The 18,025-nt window shown below is 32.3% G+C and overlaps 1 protein-coding gene across 4 annotated transcripts in view; it reads left to right on the forward strand.

Annotated features, from left to right (window-relative positions):
* Positions 1-18,025, forward strand: part of Camta (Calmodulin-binding transcription activator) — a 1,863,487-nt gene that overhangs the window by 1,214,401 nt on the left and 631,061 nt on the right. For all 4 annotated transcript variants that reach the window (XM_072532541.1, XM_072532543.1, XM_072532542.1 and 1 more), the window contains exon 6: positions 3,348-3,439. In XM_072532541.1, the coding sequence (XP_072388642.1) occupies positions 3,348-3,439 (92 nt within the window). The remainder of the gene's footprint in view (positions 1-3,347; positions 3,440-18,025) is intronic.

Genomic DNA, 18,025 nt, shown 5'->3' on the forward strand with positions numbered 1-18,025 from the left:
AAAATTTAAAATATCTTTGAGTACGTTCGTTAACAATAAATAAGATGGAACACAGGTTCCAGTGTGAACACAGTGTCAGAACTGCTCGCACACCACAGAACGTTGAAGCAGTGCAAGACTCATTGCACGTGAGTCCTTAAGGATTCCTTCGACGACAAAGCATAAATCTGGGACTATAACTACATATACTAGCTACTATAAAGCTATACCACTACGAGCAGAATTTTACATAAATATTTCCAATATCATCCATACAAAATCAAGATTGTTCAAGTCCTTAACGTTCGAGATTATCCCACCCGACTAGGGTTTTGTGAATAAATGCAAGCAAGAAAGCAATTTAAGTAAACCCAGCCTGTGAGACATGTTCACCCCTAAGAATTACGTTTGGGTGTAACAATTCATTGGAGCGAGGAGTATTAACTCGAGTTAAAACAGGAGTTACTCCACCGCGCTCCGATGCTTCAGGCCACCCCTTTTACCCCTTAAATACTCTGATGCGCGATAGAGGCATAACTATCAGCTAATGTGGAAGTTCTGGGTACAAGAACTGCAATACGATATCCTAACCCGATCAATGCTGGCTAGCATGACGTGCTCTTTTCCTGCTTTCTCTAGTGACGTATCATCGAACTGAAATTGCTTGCTTGGGCCTCGAGTCTCTGCTCCGGGCTGCACCCAGTTCGGCGACTCAGTGTCCGTCCCTTCGTGCCCAGGTTTTGGGGTTTTGTTAATTTTTTTTGGATGGCTGTCGCCTTTTTGTTAGTATTTTTTGATTTTTTTGGTGGCCAAAGTCTTTATTTACTTATTTTTATTATTTTTTTTTTGAAGGTTGTCCTGAAAATTAACATCAATTAATAAAATTTCCAGTGCTGCGTGCTTGGGCTTCTTCTGTTGGTAGAGCTACGAATTATCTAGCTGTTTTGGTTTTTTGTGCTTCCATCAATAGAACGCATCATATCTTATTATCTCTCGTAGGATCGGGCTTGGATGATTCTCTAATTCTGCAAACCTAATTCTGGCTTTTTCTGCCATTTTATCTATTACCCTTACTTGTTGCATTTCTCTAAACATAAAGCGTTCAGCGACATTTCTGGGTTCATTTGCCGCTTCTCTGAGGATGCTATTGTGGGCTGCTTGTATTTTCTTTTTATTTGAATTGCTTATGTGTCTCCATGCGAAAGAAGCATATGTGATTATTGAAAGTATGATGCCTTTTATCAGTCTCATTTTCCTCTTTATGCTCAGTTTGCTTTTTTTACCTAAGAGTCCTCTTATTACTGCTCCGACCGTTGCTGTTTTTTGGATGGTTGTGTCCACATATTGCGTGAAGGTTAAGCCTTGGTCCATAGTGACTCTTAGATATTTCGCTTTCCTTTTCCATTCGATGGGATTATCGTGCACTAACAGCTGTTCCTCTGGGGTCTCTCTTTTGTTTTTGAAAATGATCACTTTTGTCTTTTCTTAATTGATTGCTATTTTCCATTGGATACACCATTCTTTAATATTATCAAATGCTGTCTGTAGTTTGTTGACCGCTACTTTTAAGTTTCTGTGTTTGACCGCAATCGCTGTGTCGTCTGCATAAAGGCTGAGTAGGGTTCCTGATGTTCTTGGAACATTTGCGGTGTAAATTGTGTACAGTAGGGGTGACAGGACTGCTCCCTGTGGCACTCCAGCCTCCGGAGCTCCATGCATGGATAGTACTTGTCCTATTCGTACCCTAAAGCTTAGGTTGCTCAAGTACGAAGAGATCAGTCTCGTCATGGCCTCACTGTATCCGTAGCCCTCTCATTTTGTATATTAGGCCTTCATGTCAGACTCTGTCGAAGGCTTTGCTTACATCCAGGAACGCTGCTTCGGTGTACTCTTTTTCGTTAAATCCACCTGTTATGTATTCTGTCAGTCTAAGTACTTGTAATTCGCTAGAGTTTTCTGCTTTAAATCTGAACTGAGCTTCTAGATTTAGTCCTATTTCGTATGTTTCAGCTTTAATGTAGTCTTCTTAGTATTTCTCTTTCTATGATCTTGCTGACTGCTGGCAGTAAGCTTATCAGCCTGTAGTTTTGCGGAAACATATTCTTGGAGCGTATTAATGAAAACGACAACTTGCGGCATAATGTTTGGATGAGCGATAATGCCCACTTGTATCTAAGTGAATATGTAAACAAATAAAATTTCCTCTATTGGTCCGACAATAATTCGCGGGGATTACATAAAAGACCCACTATATTCAAAAACATCGGATTTTCCATATATAAAATGTATTTTTTGCAATGCTATCAACTATTTACTTTTTAATTACTTCATTCTGTCCTTTAATCTGGAGTAAATTAATTGTTTTCCTTGCAAATTTTAGCTCTTGTAATAATTTTTCGATGTAAAGGATAATGAAATTTTGGAAATTATCTAAATGATGGTTATAAATAGCATGTAATACTGTCTGAGAGTCTGAAGCTATTATGTTCCCACAATAATTAGTAACACAGTAACATGTCAAGTTAGTGCTTTCTGTATGGTAGCAGCTTTAGCTGTAGAAATAGAACAAGTCGGAAATTTAATATTTTTCAGCATAATTGTTGTTTGAAATTAATAAACGAAACTAGTAGATCAAAACTAATAGATGATCACAATATAAAACTACTAACACATATTTTTAACAATATATATGAAATTGGCGTAATACTAAAGGAATAGCTTAACCCATTCACTACAGAAAGCGCTCATGTGCTCTCTGTGTAAACATTATTTCAATGGTAACTTCGCCGCAGTTTCCGTAGACGCCGGGCACTTTTCCGCACATACTAAATATCTCAAACTACTCACAGATGGCACTTGCTTCTCGGGGATTTACAGCTTTCCGCTACAGAAGGTTGTCCATACTTATTTATATAAAAATCGATTACTATTCACTTAAATCTAGTTCTTGCATTACAATGGCTGAATTAAATGAACTCACTGGCCCGTCTGGTATAAAAGACAACGTGTTGTGAAAGTAAGAAATCCGAACAATCGTTCAGTTAAAACATTGTGTTATATACCTACCTTAACGTGTTCTACCCAGTATTTGTAAAAAAAAAGCTCAGAGCGACCCTTAAGCGAGAAAAATGTGACCTTTGTCCTAATGCCAAAGTGCTTATTATAATTAATCTTCCAAAAAACAAATTTATATACCTTGCTGAATACTTTAAAAAGAAATGAATAACGCTTAAAGATTTAGTTTTTGAATTAAGTATACTTTAATGTCAAATCTAAAACCATTTTGCTAGTAACACACAATGAAGTTTTTGTATTCAGTCTATCTCCCGCTGAGTTCAGCAATAAGTTATCAAGTGTGTTTGTTTCAGACGGGGAACCCATCAAACTACCCGAAAACCTGGAAAGTTTGCCTCGATCTGACCACTTTCCCACGCAACGGCATCGTTGGAATACAAACGAGGTAAGTGCTGTACATAAACACCGACAGACTAGTTAATAGTGTTAAAACAACAAACTTATTAAAGATTTACTGGATGCTGAAGCGCCAGTTGTCGGCCACAATGTGACCTAAATCGTTTAAAATATAAATGAGATACAGACCGATTGTGCAGTTTTCAATGTGGTTTAGTTTTAGAAAGTCTTTTTACATTTATTTTATAAGTAACTACTCTTAATTGTCATATCAAAAAGTTTTGTTGCATATTTGGTTAATAAGATACAGATATAATTTACCTACATTCCTATAGTATACAAAGTGTACTATAGGAATAAAACAATAGCGGATATTATTATACTCCGGACCTATTAGTTTTGACGATAAAATTTTTTGTGTGTTTTAGAGATCTACACCTTATGTTCTTTTCTCATCTCCTTTATTCCTTTTTAACAACGTTCAACCACCACCAAGTGGTCAAACAAAGTTTCTTTATTCTTAAACTTTTCTGATATTCTAGTATTTTAATTGGCATTGGCATTGGTATTTCTAATACTAGTTAACATTATATTTACATTATTTTCTCTTATTAAAAATTAGTCTATTTGAGAATGATTTTCATTACTATTGCATGTGATATGCTGACTCTCTCCCTTTCCATAGAATTTTAACAATCGTTATAGGTAAGGCTGTTGCCAATTCCAACCTGTGTCCTTCAGTATCAATCAATTTCTAATTTAAAAACCCAGTCCTCAATATATTGTTTTATATCTACTCCTGGACTAACCCACGAATACATTAAATTCACCTCCCATTATAACTCTCTCCTCTGATAAGAATATCTCTAAGTATGTCTTCTAATTACTCGTAGAAAGCTTTTATCTTTATCAAGTAAAAATTTTACTTTGACTATTTTATCACTTTTTATTACAACTTCGTTCGTACTTCGTTCTTTTTCATATGTCCATCATAATATGTCCAATTCCTAGTGTTACTTTTTCATACATACCCCAATTTATATCCTTTACTTCGTTCTTTCGCCTTTTTTAACGAAATAGATACAGCTAATGAAATATAAATTTATCTAGCCCAGTAGGTTAAACAAAAAAAAGTTTTAACTTTTTATGGAAATCGACCCCAAATTTTATTATTTTAACATGTAAGGAGTCAATATTAGTGCAAATATAAAATCGCGACTGAATGTCATCGTGAATTTAAAGGAAAACCGGTTTTGCTCAATACCTCCGCCATTTTCTGGACTGAAGTTGTTGCAAATGCGATTTCCTACAATTTCTTCTATTCTTATTCGTGCAATCAATATTTTCTAAGTTAAGGGAGAAAATAGTAGAAAAAATGGAAACATAATTATTTAATTAGTTCTTTTATTATTATAGAGAATTATATTTTATATAATTTTGATCTCTTTCATTTTTTGAAAAAATCAATATTTGAGGTCGTATGTATCCGGTAAAGGCGCGAGCGTAAGAACTTAAGTGGATTAGTTTAATAGGAATTTTTTTATTTAATAAAACGGCCATTTTAAACTTTTCGACATAATAGTAAGGACTATTCGCGCGGTTGGTATTTTTCGGTTAAATGCAGCGTTTCTCAACCTTTTACCATTAGCGACCCAATTTTCCATAATTATTTTCACCGCGCCCCCTCTCGTACAATAACAATATATCTATGCAATAATAATGTAACTTGAGTATATTGACAAAAAACTTACAGTAAAATCTTACTGTAATTACCATGTTACTAAAAATAAATAAATTTATTAATATGTGACAACACCGATTCGGAACCGATCGCCTTTCTTCGCGAGAAATTCTGATATTTTAAACATTCTCGATCGTCTGTCTGCCTGCATCTTCTCTCCTCACTCCTCAGTTCTGACCGTGACCAGTCTTAGTCGAGTCGGTTTAGTCAGTCCTTCTGTACCTGTTAAATTTATTGTGAACGTGTATGTTCTAATTTGCGTGTTAATTGCAGTTGACGGTACTACAATAAGATATCCCAAGCAGTCGGTAAATATAAATTTATATAAAATCATGGATAATTTTTTAACTGGGCGTAAGCGAGCATTAGATACCAGTGAAGCATCAACAAGTGCACAGGCGAGAGTGGTTCCAAAAATAAAATCAAGAAAATACTTAAATTTTGGGTTTACTTTTACTGAAATAAATGAAGAAGAAAGGCCTCTATGTATTATTTGTTCAAAAATTTTAGCAGCTGACAGCATGAAACCTAATAAACTTAAGACATTTGGAAACACTTCATAGTGAATACATTAACAAACCCTGAGAATTCTTCGAGTTAAAATTAAAATCACTTGAAAAGCAAAAATCATTAAAAAAAAATTTGACTGTGAATGAAAAAGCTTTACTTGCATCTTATAAAGTCTCATATCAAATAGCCAGATGTAAAAAGCCTCACACTGTTGGTGAAGAGCTTATTTTGCCAGCTGTAATTCACATTGTAAAAAGTATGTTTGAAGATAATTTTGCCAAAAAATTGGAGACTATACCTCTATCAAATGATACTCTTGTCCGTCGAATTGGTGATATAGCTGAAGATGTGCAGGATCAGCTACTCGGGAAGTTGCGCGACAAGCTGTTTTTGATTCAGTTTGATGAAGGCAACATATAGCAATGAAGACACTCATTTTATTGCTTACGTTCGATTTTGTGATGGCACATTAGTGGTAGAAGAACTACTTTTCTGCAAACCAATAGAATTGAAAGCAACATCGCTCGTTTTATTTGCCATCTTAAATGAACATACAAATGAAGCAAACATAGAGTAGAGGAATTGCGTAGGAATATGCACCGATCGGAATATGCACCGAATTTCTGGAAAATTTCAAAGTCTATAAGCGCTTGTGAAACAAAAGTCTCCAATGTGTATATGGACACACTGTCTGATCCACAGAGAAGCTCTGGCTTCCAAAGAAATATCTACTGGCCTAAATATTGTACTAACTACGGCTGCAACAGTAGTTAGTTATATAAAAATGAGACCTTTGAAATCTAAAAAATCTTTTCTGCACTTTGTAAAGACATCGGTGCAGTACATTCAACATTATTATTATTTTATTGTGAGGCAAGATGGTTATCACGTGGAAAATTTTTACAACGTGTTTTTGAATGAAGATATGAAATCGCCATTTTTCTATCGCTGGTTTATTTTTGATGAAATCGAGCTACTTGGTTGACATATTCTACTACTACTAAGGATTTCCACAGTTTTCACTGTCTTCCTTCACTCAACCGTTTTCTCCAATTTTCTTTGTCATTCCAGTCTCCATCTCGCAGGGTTCTTTTCTCCATAGCCTCGTCGATTTCATCTCTGAATGACCTTCGGGGTCTTCCTCTCTTTCTTCTTCCAATCGGGCTCCATTCTGTGATTTTGTTTATCCAGCGTCCTCTGTCCGCTCTTCTGACGTGGCCGTACCAGGATAGTCTCTTCTCCTCTATATAGTCGATTATGTCTGATTGCACTCCCATTCTCCGCTTAATCTCTGCGTTTTCAATTCTGTCTCTTTTTGTAAGTCTACAGCTTCTCCTTAGGAACTCCATTTCTACTGCTCTTATTCTACCTCTATTTCTCTTGTTTATTGTCCAGTTTTCGGACCCATATGTCAGGATACTTCTGGTCAGGGTGTTATATATTCTCTTTTTTGTCTTTATCGTAATGTTCTTATCCCACAACACTGAGTTTAGTTGTCTTATACAGTTTCTGTTGACATATTCGATAAACTAAATATTTTGAACCTTCAGCTTCAAGGAGCGAATACACATAATATTGGATACGAGTAATAAAGTGCATACTTTTTGTAGAAAATAGGAATAGTGGAGAAAAATTTTATAACAAAAAAACGATGCTGACAAAAAAACTTATAAGATATTTTTTAATATTGTTCTGAATCTATTTTCTTGTGGCATGTTATGTTAAAGCAACTACTATTTAAATGGGAATAAGCCACAATTAAAGGTTAAAGTACGTTTATTGACGTTTCAATTTCCACTTCGGAAATCGTTCTCAAAATACAAACATTAGTGTCTGAATTTTGTGTCAAGGAAACTTTTTTTTTTAATTTGTAATATACAGTTGAATAAATTAAAATATCTTTTTTGGTTATGTAAATATAATGATTGAGGATATTACAAACATTGTTAAGTAATTTTAAATTGAAACAGGGTAATAATCTCCAATTGAGAAAATGTAGTAATTTTATTTGAATTATGCAAATTTACACCAACACAAATAATATTTAACCCTACTTATTGCCCGCAGTTAGGGCAGATACCTCCCGTTTTATCCCCAACAAATTGGACTATACGCTCCCTTAAAACTAATTAACTCAAATTTCCTACAATAACAATAAACGAGGCGGTGATATTAAAACTTTCAGTAAGTCGATGAAAAGGGCCATTATTATATCTATGACCGTCACGAGAAGTCGTTTGACGAAAAACATTAATTCCCAATTTCCTAACGTCTGCCTGACTTGCCCACTTTGCCCTTTATTTCCGTATAATTTAACTTTTAGATCACTGTACGAACATTGAACTTATGATTACGATAACTGACTTAGTTGTTGGATTAATCACTTACAAGGACGAAGGAATTTAGTATGCTACTTAAATATTTCCCTTTTTAAAGCTAAATAACCTTTCTGCTCTTCAACTTTCATCGCAAGCTATTAACGATAAAATACTGTCGTCATAAAATAATTAACCGGTTCCGATTTTCACAAATTATTAGAAAGAATATAATAGGCAAAGCAGGGGTTATGAGGAATACATAACTATATTAAAAAAATGAATAAAGTAAATATATAAGGAAACGGTAAATTTTTTCTTCTCTCGAAGCTGTGTATGCTACACGAATCATACTGTAGCCAATTGCGTTATTGTATATCTTCTATTAACTCCTGTACAAATTCTCTGGCCTTTTGCAAATCGGCTATATATAAGCTCTTTGCCAGGTACTATATATAGTCTTCCAGGAAAACCATAACCCGGTTTTAATAAAATATAACACTGATGTACGAAGGTCTAAAAGGAAAACCTAAAGGCCATTCTGCGCAGGAATCACCAATTCAACCCCCGCGGAGTGCCTTCAAAAAATTTTCTCAAAAAACCACTTAACCAGCATTCGATTGCTTGAAATTTCACACTGTAAGAGTACGGAAACCAAATAGGTAAGCACAAGATGCCCTTTATATGCTAATTTATTAAACTGATATTCTACTGCCTCACCTATCAAAAATATTCAACGTAGACCATATTCCGAAATTATGTTGACTGATTAGGTACTGCTCCATTCTAAAGATTACGAACGCCATTAATAGAAAGAATAGTCGTATAGGCGTATTAGTCTAATCTCGTCTCTTCTAAATAGTATGAAAAAAATACACCGACAGATTTTACTGGATCAACTGCCGCCGAGTTGTAAAAGATTGGTGTAAGAAATGTGATTTTGTAATGGTAGAAAAGGCCCTAGAACAAGAAGTTGTGGTAAAATATCACAATATTTTTTCGATGAACCTGTTTGGATGACTTGCAGTGGATATTCTCGGTCCACTTCGGATGACAGAGAGAGGGAACAAGTAGATAATGGTCACAATTTATTATTTTTTTAAATGACCTATAATTGTATCCACAGTAGCAGAATCATTCATAACACACATCGTATCAAAACATGGAGTTCCTTTGGAGTTACATTCTAAACGAAATTTATCAGAATTATAGCAAGAATTAATGAAAATCAAAAATAAATGAAAATGGTGTCTGGAGAAGACGATAGAACTTCGAACTCTATAGAATATACCAAGAACCAGATATCGTAAAACACATTAAGATAGGACATCTGAGATGGGTAGGCCATGTAATGCGGATAGAGCAAACCGACCCAGCTAGAAAAAGCTCCATGATAGACCTATTGGTCAAAGAAGAAGAGGAAGACCCAGAACAAGATTCCTAGATAACATAGATCAAGATATGAGCAATATGGAAATACGTGCTTGGCGGAGGAAGGCGATTGATAGGGACGACTGGAAAAAAATTCTTGCGGAGGCTAGGACCCACACAGGGTTGTAAAGCCAAAATGATGATGATGATTAATGAAAATCTGGGGTATTATGAAAACTCCCACTACGCCTTTCCATCCTTAATCAGACGGAATGGACGAAACACATGAACTGTTTGTCAATATCTTCTAATGTTCATTGCTGATAATCAAAACGATCGGAATGCCTTAATTCCTCTATTCCTGTTAGCCTATAGAAGTTCTGAGCATAAAGCAACTGGTTATTATCCATAATGATAATGACCGGAAGAGAAACAAAGCTTCCTCAAAATCTTATTTTCGAAAGATTCTCTCCCTGCGAATAAGAACCTGACGTTTATCTCTAACGTACATTGAAAATTTGAAAGAAAAATTGGAAAAAGTCTACGAATTTGTTCGTTTGGAGCTTTAAAGTGATAAAGCCAAAGCCAGACTCGAAATGCATGCTACTGGTACATATTTTGAAAGAGGTGACAGAGTATGGTTATACAATCAACACGTAAGAAAGGACATTGTACACCGTTCTGCAGAAAATAAACGATCTAACCTGCCGCATCTCGTTTTCAGCTAGAAGTAAACCCGAGTTAGTTCATATCGAGAGACTGGCTCCATACCATAGAACTGATCCACCCTGTTGGCTTTAATCGATCCTTGATAGTCCAGTTATTCTAGGCGAATAACTATAAACTAAGGAAAAGGGTTACGAAAGTTCCGTGAGTTTTATTCCACATAGAAAAAGTCCATTGACGAAAAAGAAGAAGTAGTTCGACAACATGTAAGATGACATCAAAAATTCATGCAATGTCTAGTGAAGTTTGGAACGTCTGAAAAAATAAACAGTGGTGTTCAATAAAGTTAATTTCTATATATATATATATATATATATATATATATATATATATATATATATATATATATATATATTATATACGAAGTAACCAGCAAATTAGGTGAACCGCAAATTCAAAGCCTCTTACTAGAGGCTGTTGGGATGTGCAGAATTCGAACTGAAATGAAATTCAATCTTTTATTTTGATATATGTATATATATATATATATATATATATATATATATATATATATATATATATATATATATATATATATATATATATATATATATATTGTTGTGTTCTGCTTTATGATGTTTTATTATTAATTAACACTAATTTAATTAATCCAATTATTTAATTAATTAATTCACTAATTTATGCAGAGTCATACAAATCAATTACTATTAAAAATTCTCAGGGTGTCTTTTTAATTTTACTTTAATCAGTTTACTTTATATATCTCTTCTAGTGGGTTCAGTATCTCCTAGTTGCTCATAATCGGGATAGAACAGGAAACGGAACTAACATTAAAACAACATAAATATGCACACAAATTATTATTTATTTTCAATAAGCAATACGATGAATATTAATAAATAACGTTTGTGGGCAATTATCTTTCCCAACAAACTCCTATACTCTAAATTTAATTTTAATTACAAACTATCTATTGATCTGTTTTATAATAATATCTACTAAAAAAAATGACCATATAAAAATATAATTTATTCACAAAAAAAATAACTCTTTGAAACTTGGAATCTTAGTTCGTATGCTTATATTTGATTTTATTTTTAGAATATCTTAAAATTTTCTTTCATTCAAATTATTTGACTGACCTTTATTTTTTTCACCAATGATGTCTCCTCTCGATCAAACCACAGTTCCTTCCTTGATTGATTATGTCCGGCTACCATCAAATCTTTCCCGTTCTCAGCATCGATCCAAACCGCATACCAGCAAACTACTCCTCCGAAAACACAAGCCCAAGCCTCTTTTGACCGGTACTCTTTATTCACAAATTCTCCTTTCTTTCTCAATTATATCTCGTGGACTATGCAGACTCAAAAGAGGTATTAATCTTCTCGATTTTGATCTGCTCTCAGCTTCTACCTTTTTCACTAACAAACGAAAACACTGGTACTCAGATTGACTACACGAAAACACGTCTTCTCTTCTGGTCTGCCGGTAACATAATAATCTTTTCAATCTCCCCAGACAACCTTCTCAACTCTCTCATTCCCCATCATTTTTTAACCAATCATAAGCATTCATCTTTCCCACTAATTTTCGATTTAGAAAATTTCCAACATAATATTTAAAACAAATAAACTACTTTCACTCAAATTACTTTTCAGAAACCATTAACAATTTTGCCTTTTTCAACAGAAATAAGTTTCCAAATTCTTGTTATCTCATATCTAAATCTAATTCTTATTTACTTTCGAAAAATGCCCACCGCAAAATACAATTACAAGTTTATTCTTAAATTTATAATTATACGAGGTTCCATTGTCCTTTCACTATTCACTCAGTCTTTAAAGGAAAAACTCGTCCGGGTACAGTCACGGAACAATGTCTTCTCTTATTCTAACTATTACAAATAAGTACAGGGTTGTATTTTAACTTATATGCCCGCGGTATATTAAAATAATAAAAAAACTCTTTATTCTATTTCTGATTGATAAACTGATCCATACATATATATATATATATATATATATATATATATATATATATATATATATATATATATATACACATTTAAATGTATATATGACAATTTTATATTGCACAAAATATAAACGTAACACATACAGGGTGGTGAATTGTCAAACGGGCCATAGAAAACTCACTGGGAAATTCTAAATTGTTAAATTCCTGCTTCCCCAATTATTCTACACCAAAATTCATGGAAAACTATTTGTAGAGGACTGAAATCTGTATCGAAAACAAATGTTAAAACTATTCTACGAATTAAACGTACTCCAAAATTTTGCAAAAATATAATATATTTTTCGGACCACCCCTAAAAGTAAGAATGTGTATGACGTGTTGCGTTTGGTCATATTGATGTTTCTAAGATTTGACAATATTTGAATTGCCCAAAATTTATATTTTGTGATTTATTGTTTAAAAAAAATAAAGTTGATTAAAAAGTTGGGGAAAAAATAGCAATAATAAAAATGTTTTATTCAGGCAATAGTGCTTGAAGTGTCAGTTCTTTATTTAGCGTAAGATATTCCAATATACTAATTCCAAGTCATTTAACAATTTAAAGGATTTTACAAAATTTTGAAAATACTGGGTCCGTTTTTTCTAATTGTGCCTGAACAAACAACATTGCTGAGGTACCACGAAATTTAGACAATCAAAATAAAATAAATGTATTAACAGCAGTAGTAGAAAATCTAGAATAAGTTCTCGGACCATTGTAGACGAGTTTAATGTTCATAATTCCCATAATGTTAATAAAAATTTTGAAAAGGGAAAAATTTCGTTCAATAAATTTTAATGTCATCAAGAGAAGAAGATGCTGAGAGACGATTGGAATTTTGTTATAAAATGGCTAATGCCGACAGACAGTTTTTAAAAAACATTTTGTTTAGTGATGAATGTACATTTTCATTAAATAATTAACGAAATGTTCAAAATTAGCCTGAGGATCTTATTGAAAGCCATACCCAATATTTTCGAAAAATAAATGTCTGGTTATGAATATTTAGACACAATACTATTGGACCTTTTCCTTGGACCGCACAATATTATTGGACACTTGCTGAAATAGCTCCAGATGAAGAAGAAATTTGGTTTCAAATGGTTGGATGCCTTGCGCACAATAACTGGGAGGTTTTCCTTACAAACAGATTTAAGAATTGTTTGATTGAACCTAACTATAACATTAAGTGGCCTCCGAGATCGGAAGATCTAGCTCCAAACGATTATTTTATCTGGGGGCATCTAAAATCAAAAATCTATTCTGACCAAAAATTTAAAAATATTGAAGCATTAAAAATGCGAATTATTAAACAGTGTTCAAAAATTACGCCACGTGTTCTGGCTAATGTTAGAAGAGAATTTTACAATCCATTGGGATACTGTTTAGTACAAAATGGCGGATTGTTTCAACATTGATAGTTTTATGTTTAGAAATTATCATAAAAATTATTTTTAGGAATAAGTGTATTAGAATATCTTACGTTAAATAAAGATCTGGCAGTGCTCGCACTATTGCCTGAATATAACATTATTTCAATTTTTCGTCAACTGCTTACATTTCCTTAAATTTATTGCTTTGTAAACAATATAATTTATTTTTTACAAAGTAATATTTATTTAGTAGTAGTATTAGTATATAGTAAAATTTATTGTTTCTAATTTAATCATAAACTAAAAATATGGACAATTCAAATAATGAGGGCTATGATGTATCATTTATGTGAAATAATTACATGCTGTAAACTTCGATTTTAACACATTTATGTAAAAATTTTCGAATCGGTATGATGTAAGAACTACGTATAATGGGTTGCCTACCTTGATATGTAATTTATCTATATGTAAATGTAATTTTTAAGCTGTCTAAAATTAGGTGCCGTTTTCGCTCTTAGTTAGGTTATGTTATTGTATGTAATTTGTGGAAACAATTTACTATTTTTTTTATAATTATAATAAAATAAACTAATGGTTTCAATTAAAAAGAAAACAACCGGGAAACAATTGGAAGTGATGTTAGACTTCATAAAAATAAATAGTGCTTACTGGCAAAATAGTCAAGGAAGGCTAAGAAAGTAGCCCAATTGTGAGAGGAATTGGGTATCATGGTAATTACAGTAGATGGTGGCCCTAAAAAAAACAGGATAACAATGAAGACATGTAAGAAAATTAATTTCTGTTACTATCAAATTTAATAAATGCTAAATTTTTAGGTGTTCAATGAGTGGAATATTTTGCAACTCATTTCAAAGATTCATCTCGGGGAGCCACAGATTATAAATACATTGGATTTTAAAGATAAAGATTAATAATTGATGTATTATGTTTATTATGGTGTATAATATTTTTCAGAATGAAAAGGAAGTCAACCTGTGAAAATTAAAAAGGCAATAGTTTTATTTTTAACTCAAAATTTTTAGCCACTTTGTAATATGTTTCAGATTTTTTGTTTTGTCTTGATCGTTGTGATATTCTTTTTGATTTTGTAACTAATTGTAACATAAATACCTACATATCATTATGAAATATACTAATTATAAACACTTTTATTTAACAATTTGTTTTTATTTTTTTTATTTTACAACACGGAAGTTTGCAGCAATAATACTTCTTCATATTCTCTAAGGGTTATGAGCACATTTGGACCATTTTGTAATATATATTAGTTTGTTTTACCATTATCATTAGTCAACATCAATGCAACACAGGAATATATGTTTCCAGCTTTAACAGGGCTGTAATGTAAAACTCTGTTCTTATGCAAATAATTCTTTAGGACAATCCTCCATTCACCCCTGTGTCTACTAACTCTTCTCTACATTCTAACTCCAATATATTTTAAATCATCCTCTAAATTGTCTTGATACCTAAGTCTTGGTCTTCTTCTGGTTTATTGTTCCATCAGCTCTCTTCTGTTAAAAACCTTTCCGACTGTTGCACCTACCTCTTGCCTGATGAAATGCTCTATCCATGTAAAGTATGCTACCTTAATGAATTTTATGTCAGGTTCCACAAAGGTTCTATACAACCCAAAGTTGTAATGCCTGTGCTACAAACCTTGTTCTTTGTAGTAGTATATTTTAGGTGTATTTGTAGGTTTACTTTGTGGTATATTTTAGGTTTGTGTTAATTTTTGAAATTGTATTCTTTACTTGTATGTTTTAATTTTCCAAGGGTTTTAACAAATTTTGGACTACTTTATAATATATTTTAAATTTGTTTGTTTTGAACTTTTTGCAATTAATTGTAACATAAAGGTTTTATGTTTTTAAACATTTTTATTTAAATATTTTATAACATAACACTTGCAGCGATAACACTTCTTTATATTCTCTCTAAGGGTTTTCAAAACCTTTGAGCCAAGTTGTAATATATTTTTATTTTGTTAGTGTTGTGTCATTTTTGTAATTAATTGTAATATACATGATTTATGTTTTTGTTTTTTACAATATATAAACATTTTTAATTTAATTTGTTATAATACAGTTTGCAGCAATATAATATCTTTGTATTATCTAAACATTTTAAAAAATTTTGAGCCACTTAGTAATATGTTTAAGATTGTTTGTTTTGAGCTTTTTGTAATTAATTGAAATATTAACATTTATATCACTAAACTATACTAGATTATAAAACTCTATCATATATATTATAAAATGCTGAAATATCACTAAATTGTAAAATTATATTACTAAACTATATTTGATTATAAAACTATATCACTATTTATCATTGTGAAATAAATAAATTATGAAAATATTAATAAGTTTTTGTTTCACTACACAAAGTTTGCAGCAATAACACTTCTTATTCTCTGTGCTTCCAACACCCAACCATTGTTTTGATTTGCCTCCTTTGGAATCATTTCTATGAGAACTACAGGCTGTACTTCATCTTTTTCGCCATTTTGGCACCAAGTGTTCCACTATCCCTGCAGCTATTTCTGTTAATACTTTACTAAATGTACTTTGTTCCATTAAAAATAATAGGTTGTTACCAGTACATTTTTGGTAACTTCCATTTCCTACAAAATTAAGTAGGGAGAGAACCTTTAATTCTATTGCAATTTAGTTAGAGCATAGCTGGTAATCTATTTCAAATGGGTTACTGGTGTCCCGTAACTGACGTTGCTCTACATTTACATAATTTCTTTCTACCACATCATTCAATTCATTGAGTAATAACAAATTTACAAAATCCATTTTTTCAAAAACAAACAAGAAGCCAAAAGTTAGGTTAATTTGAATTAACTGACAGATATTCAGGATATGACAGAACCGAAAATAACGTTTTATATAATTTTCAGCTGTGGCTTGGTCATTTTACGCATAGCAACGCAGGGCATGATACATCATACCGTTTTTACACATTATGTTTTGAGAACTGTAATCTTGATGTACGTTTTCTGAATTTTATACTAGTATGTAATTATTTACGTAAATGATACATCATAGCCCCCATTGTCAAACATTTTACATCAATATGATCAAACGCAACACGTCATACACATTCTTGCACAACGTGTGGCCTGACTTTTAGGGATGCCTGAAAAATGTATTATATTTTTGAAAACTTTTGGAGTACGTTTAATTCGTAGAACCGTTTTAACATTTGTTTCCAATTGAATTTCCAATTTTGAGTTCCATTGAGTTTCCTACGGCCCGTTGGACGATTCACCACCCGGTATAGTTGCAGTATCAAAAGAATTGCTCTAAGTGACCTATTACCCTAGAGTATTTTCCAAAAGTTTAATATTCATCTGGACGTCGCGAGGAGTACCACGTTAATAAAAATTGTCACTAATATTCACCTGTTTTGTGTAATGTAGAAGGTTTGTTGGAGTAACGCTAGTAGCAGTGAGGATTTTATGTATCATCTGTGTACTTTTAACAATCCATTGTGTTCTTATTTGTATCTGAGTGCCTCTGTCCTTAGCGGTTTTATTATTGGTTTTTAACAGTCAAAATATTGTTATTGGGTACCATCACATAAATTAGTATTGTTTGTCTAATCAGTTTATTAACTGGTATCTATTCGGTCTATTTTCTACCACTTATTGTGCGACAGTAGAGTTGAAGTATAGCTTGTAGTTTCCGTTCTTAATCATACTGTCAAAAACTTATTTATAATAATGCACATGTTTTGATTGGGGTAGATCCTAGTTCGTTGGCTAATTTTTGGATGAAATATTTTTAATATTAAAGAAGCACTTCATTTATACGTTTAAATTAAAATGCAAAGGTAACTGGGTTTAAGTGCTAAAGCCTGTTTTAACTACAATAAAAATATGTTTAATATTTACAATTTAAATACAAAATGAAGGCATATCTAAATATCTAAAATTATCCTATCTAAAATAGCAATTTTCAATTCCTATTCGGTACTGTCACGTTCTGAAACGTGCATTTATCAGCTGACTCGTTTCTTTACACAAAACTTTTCCCACGTGAGCAAATGCAATCTTTTGAACTTCGCTAGAATTTTATACATTGAACAACGCTACAAGCGGTCACAACTTCTTTTGCCAGCCAAACGTACAAAAAATTAAATAAATACAAAGTTGTTCGGTTTGTGGTGGCTTGTTTGTTAAAAGAGTTTCCAATTTTAGTTTTACATGAATATAAAGTTGGGACATTTTTGTTTAAAACTTTTCTGCTGTTTTAAATTTACCTTTTTACATGTTCTCTAATATTAGTTATCACTGTAAGTTGACAATTTACAGCTTAGATTTTCCACGGCATTGCAGGATATATAAATAAATTTGTAGTTAGGTACGTTTATGTAGGGGTTGCTTTGTTTGCTTGCCACACTTTTAAAATCACTGGCGGTGATTTTAAAAATATTATAGTTAAGAAAAACTTTAATTACGACGTTGTAAAAGTTGTATTAATTTTACCCAAGATTTACACTCGATTTAATAAATCTTACCGAAAGTTAAATTTTCGGGACGGCTGCAAAAAAACTTAGTTTTCTAAATTAAATAATTTCTAAT

This window comes from Diabrotica undecimpunctata, chromosome 5 (genome assembly GCF_040954645.1).
Source record: "Diabrotica undecimpunctata isolate CICGRU chromosome 5, icDiaUnde3, whole genome shotgun sequence".
Lineage (NCBI taxonomy): Eukaryota > Metazoa > Arthropoda > Insecta > Coleoptera > Chrysomelidae > Diabrotica > Diabrotica undecimpunctata.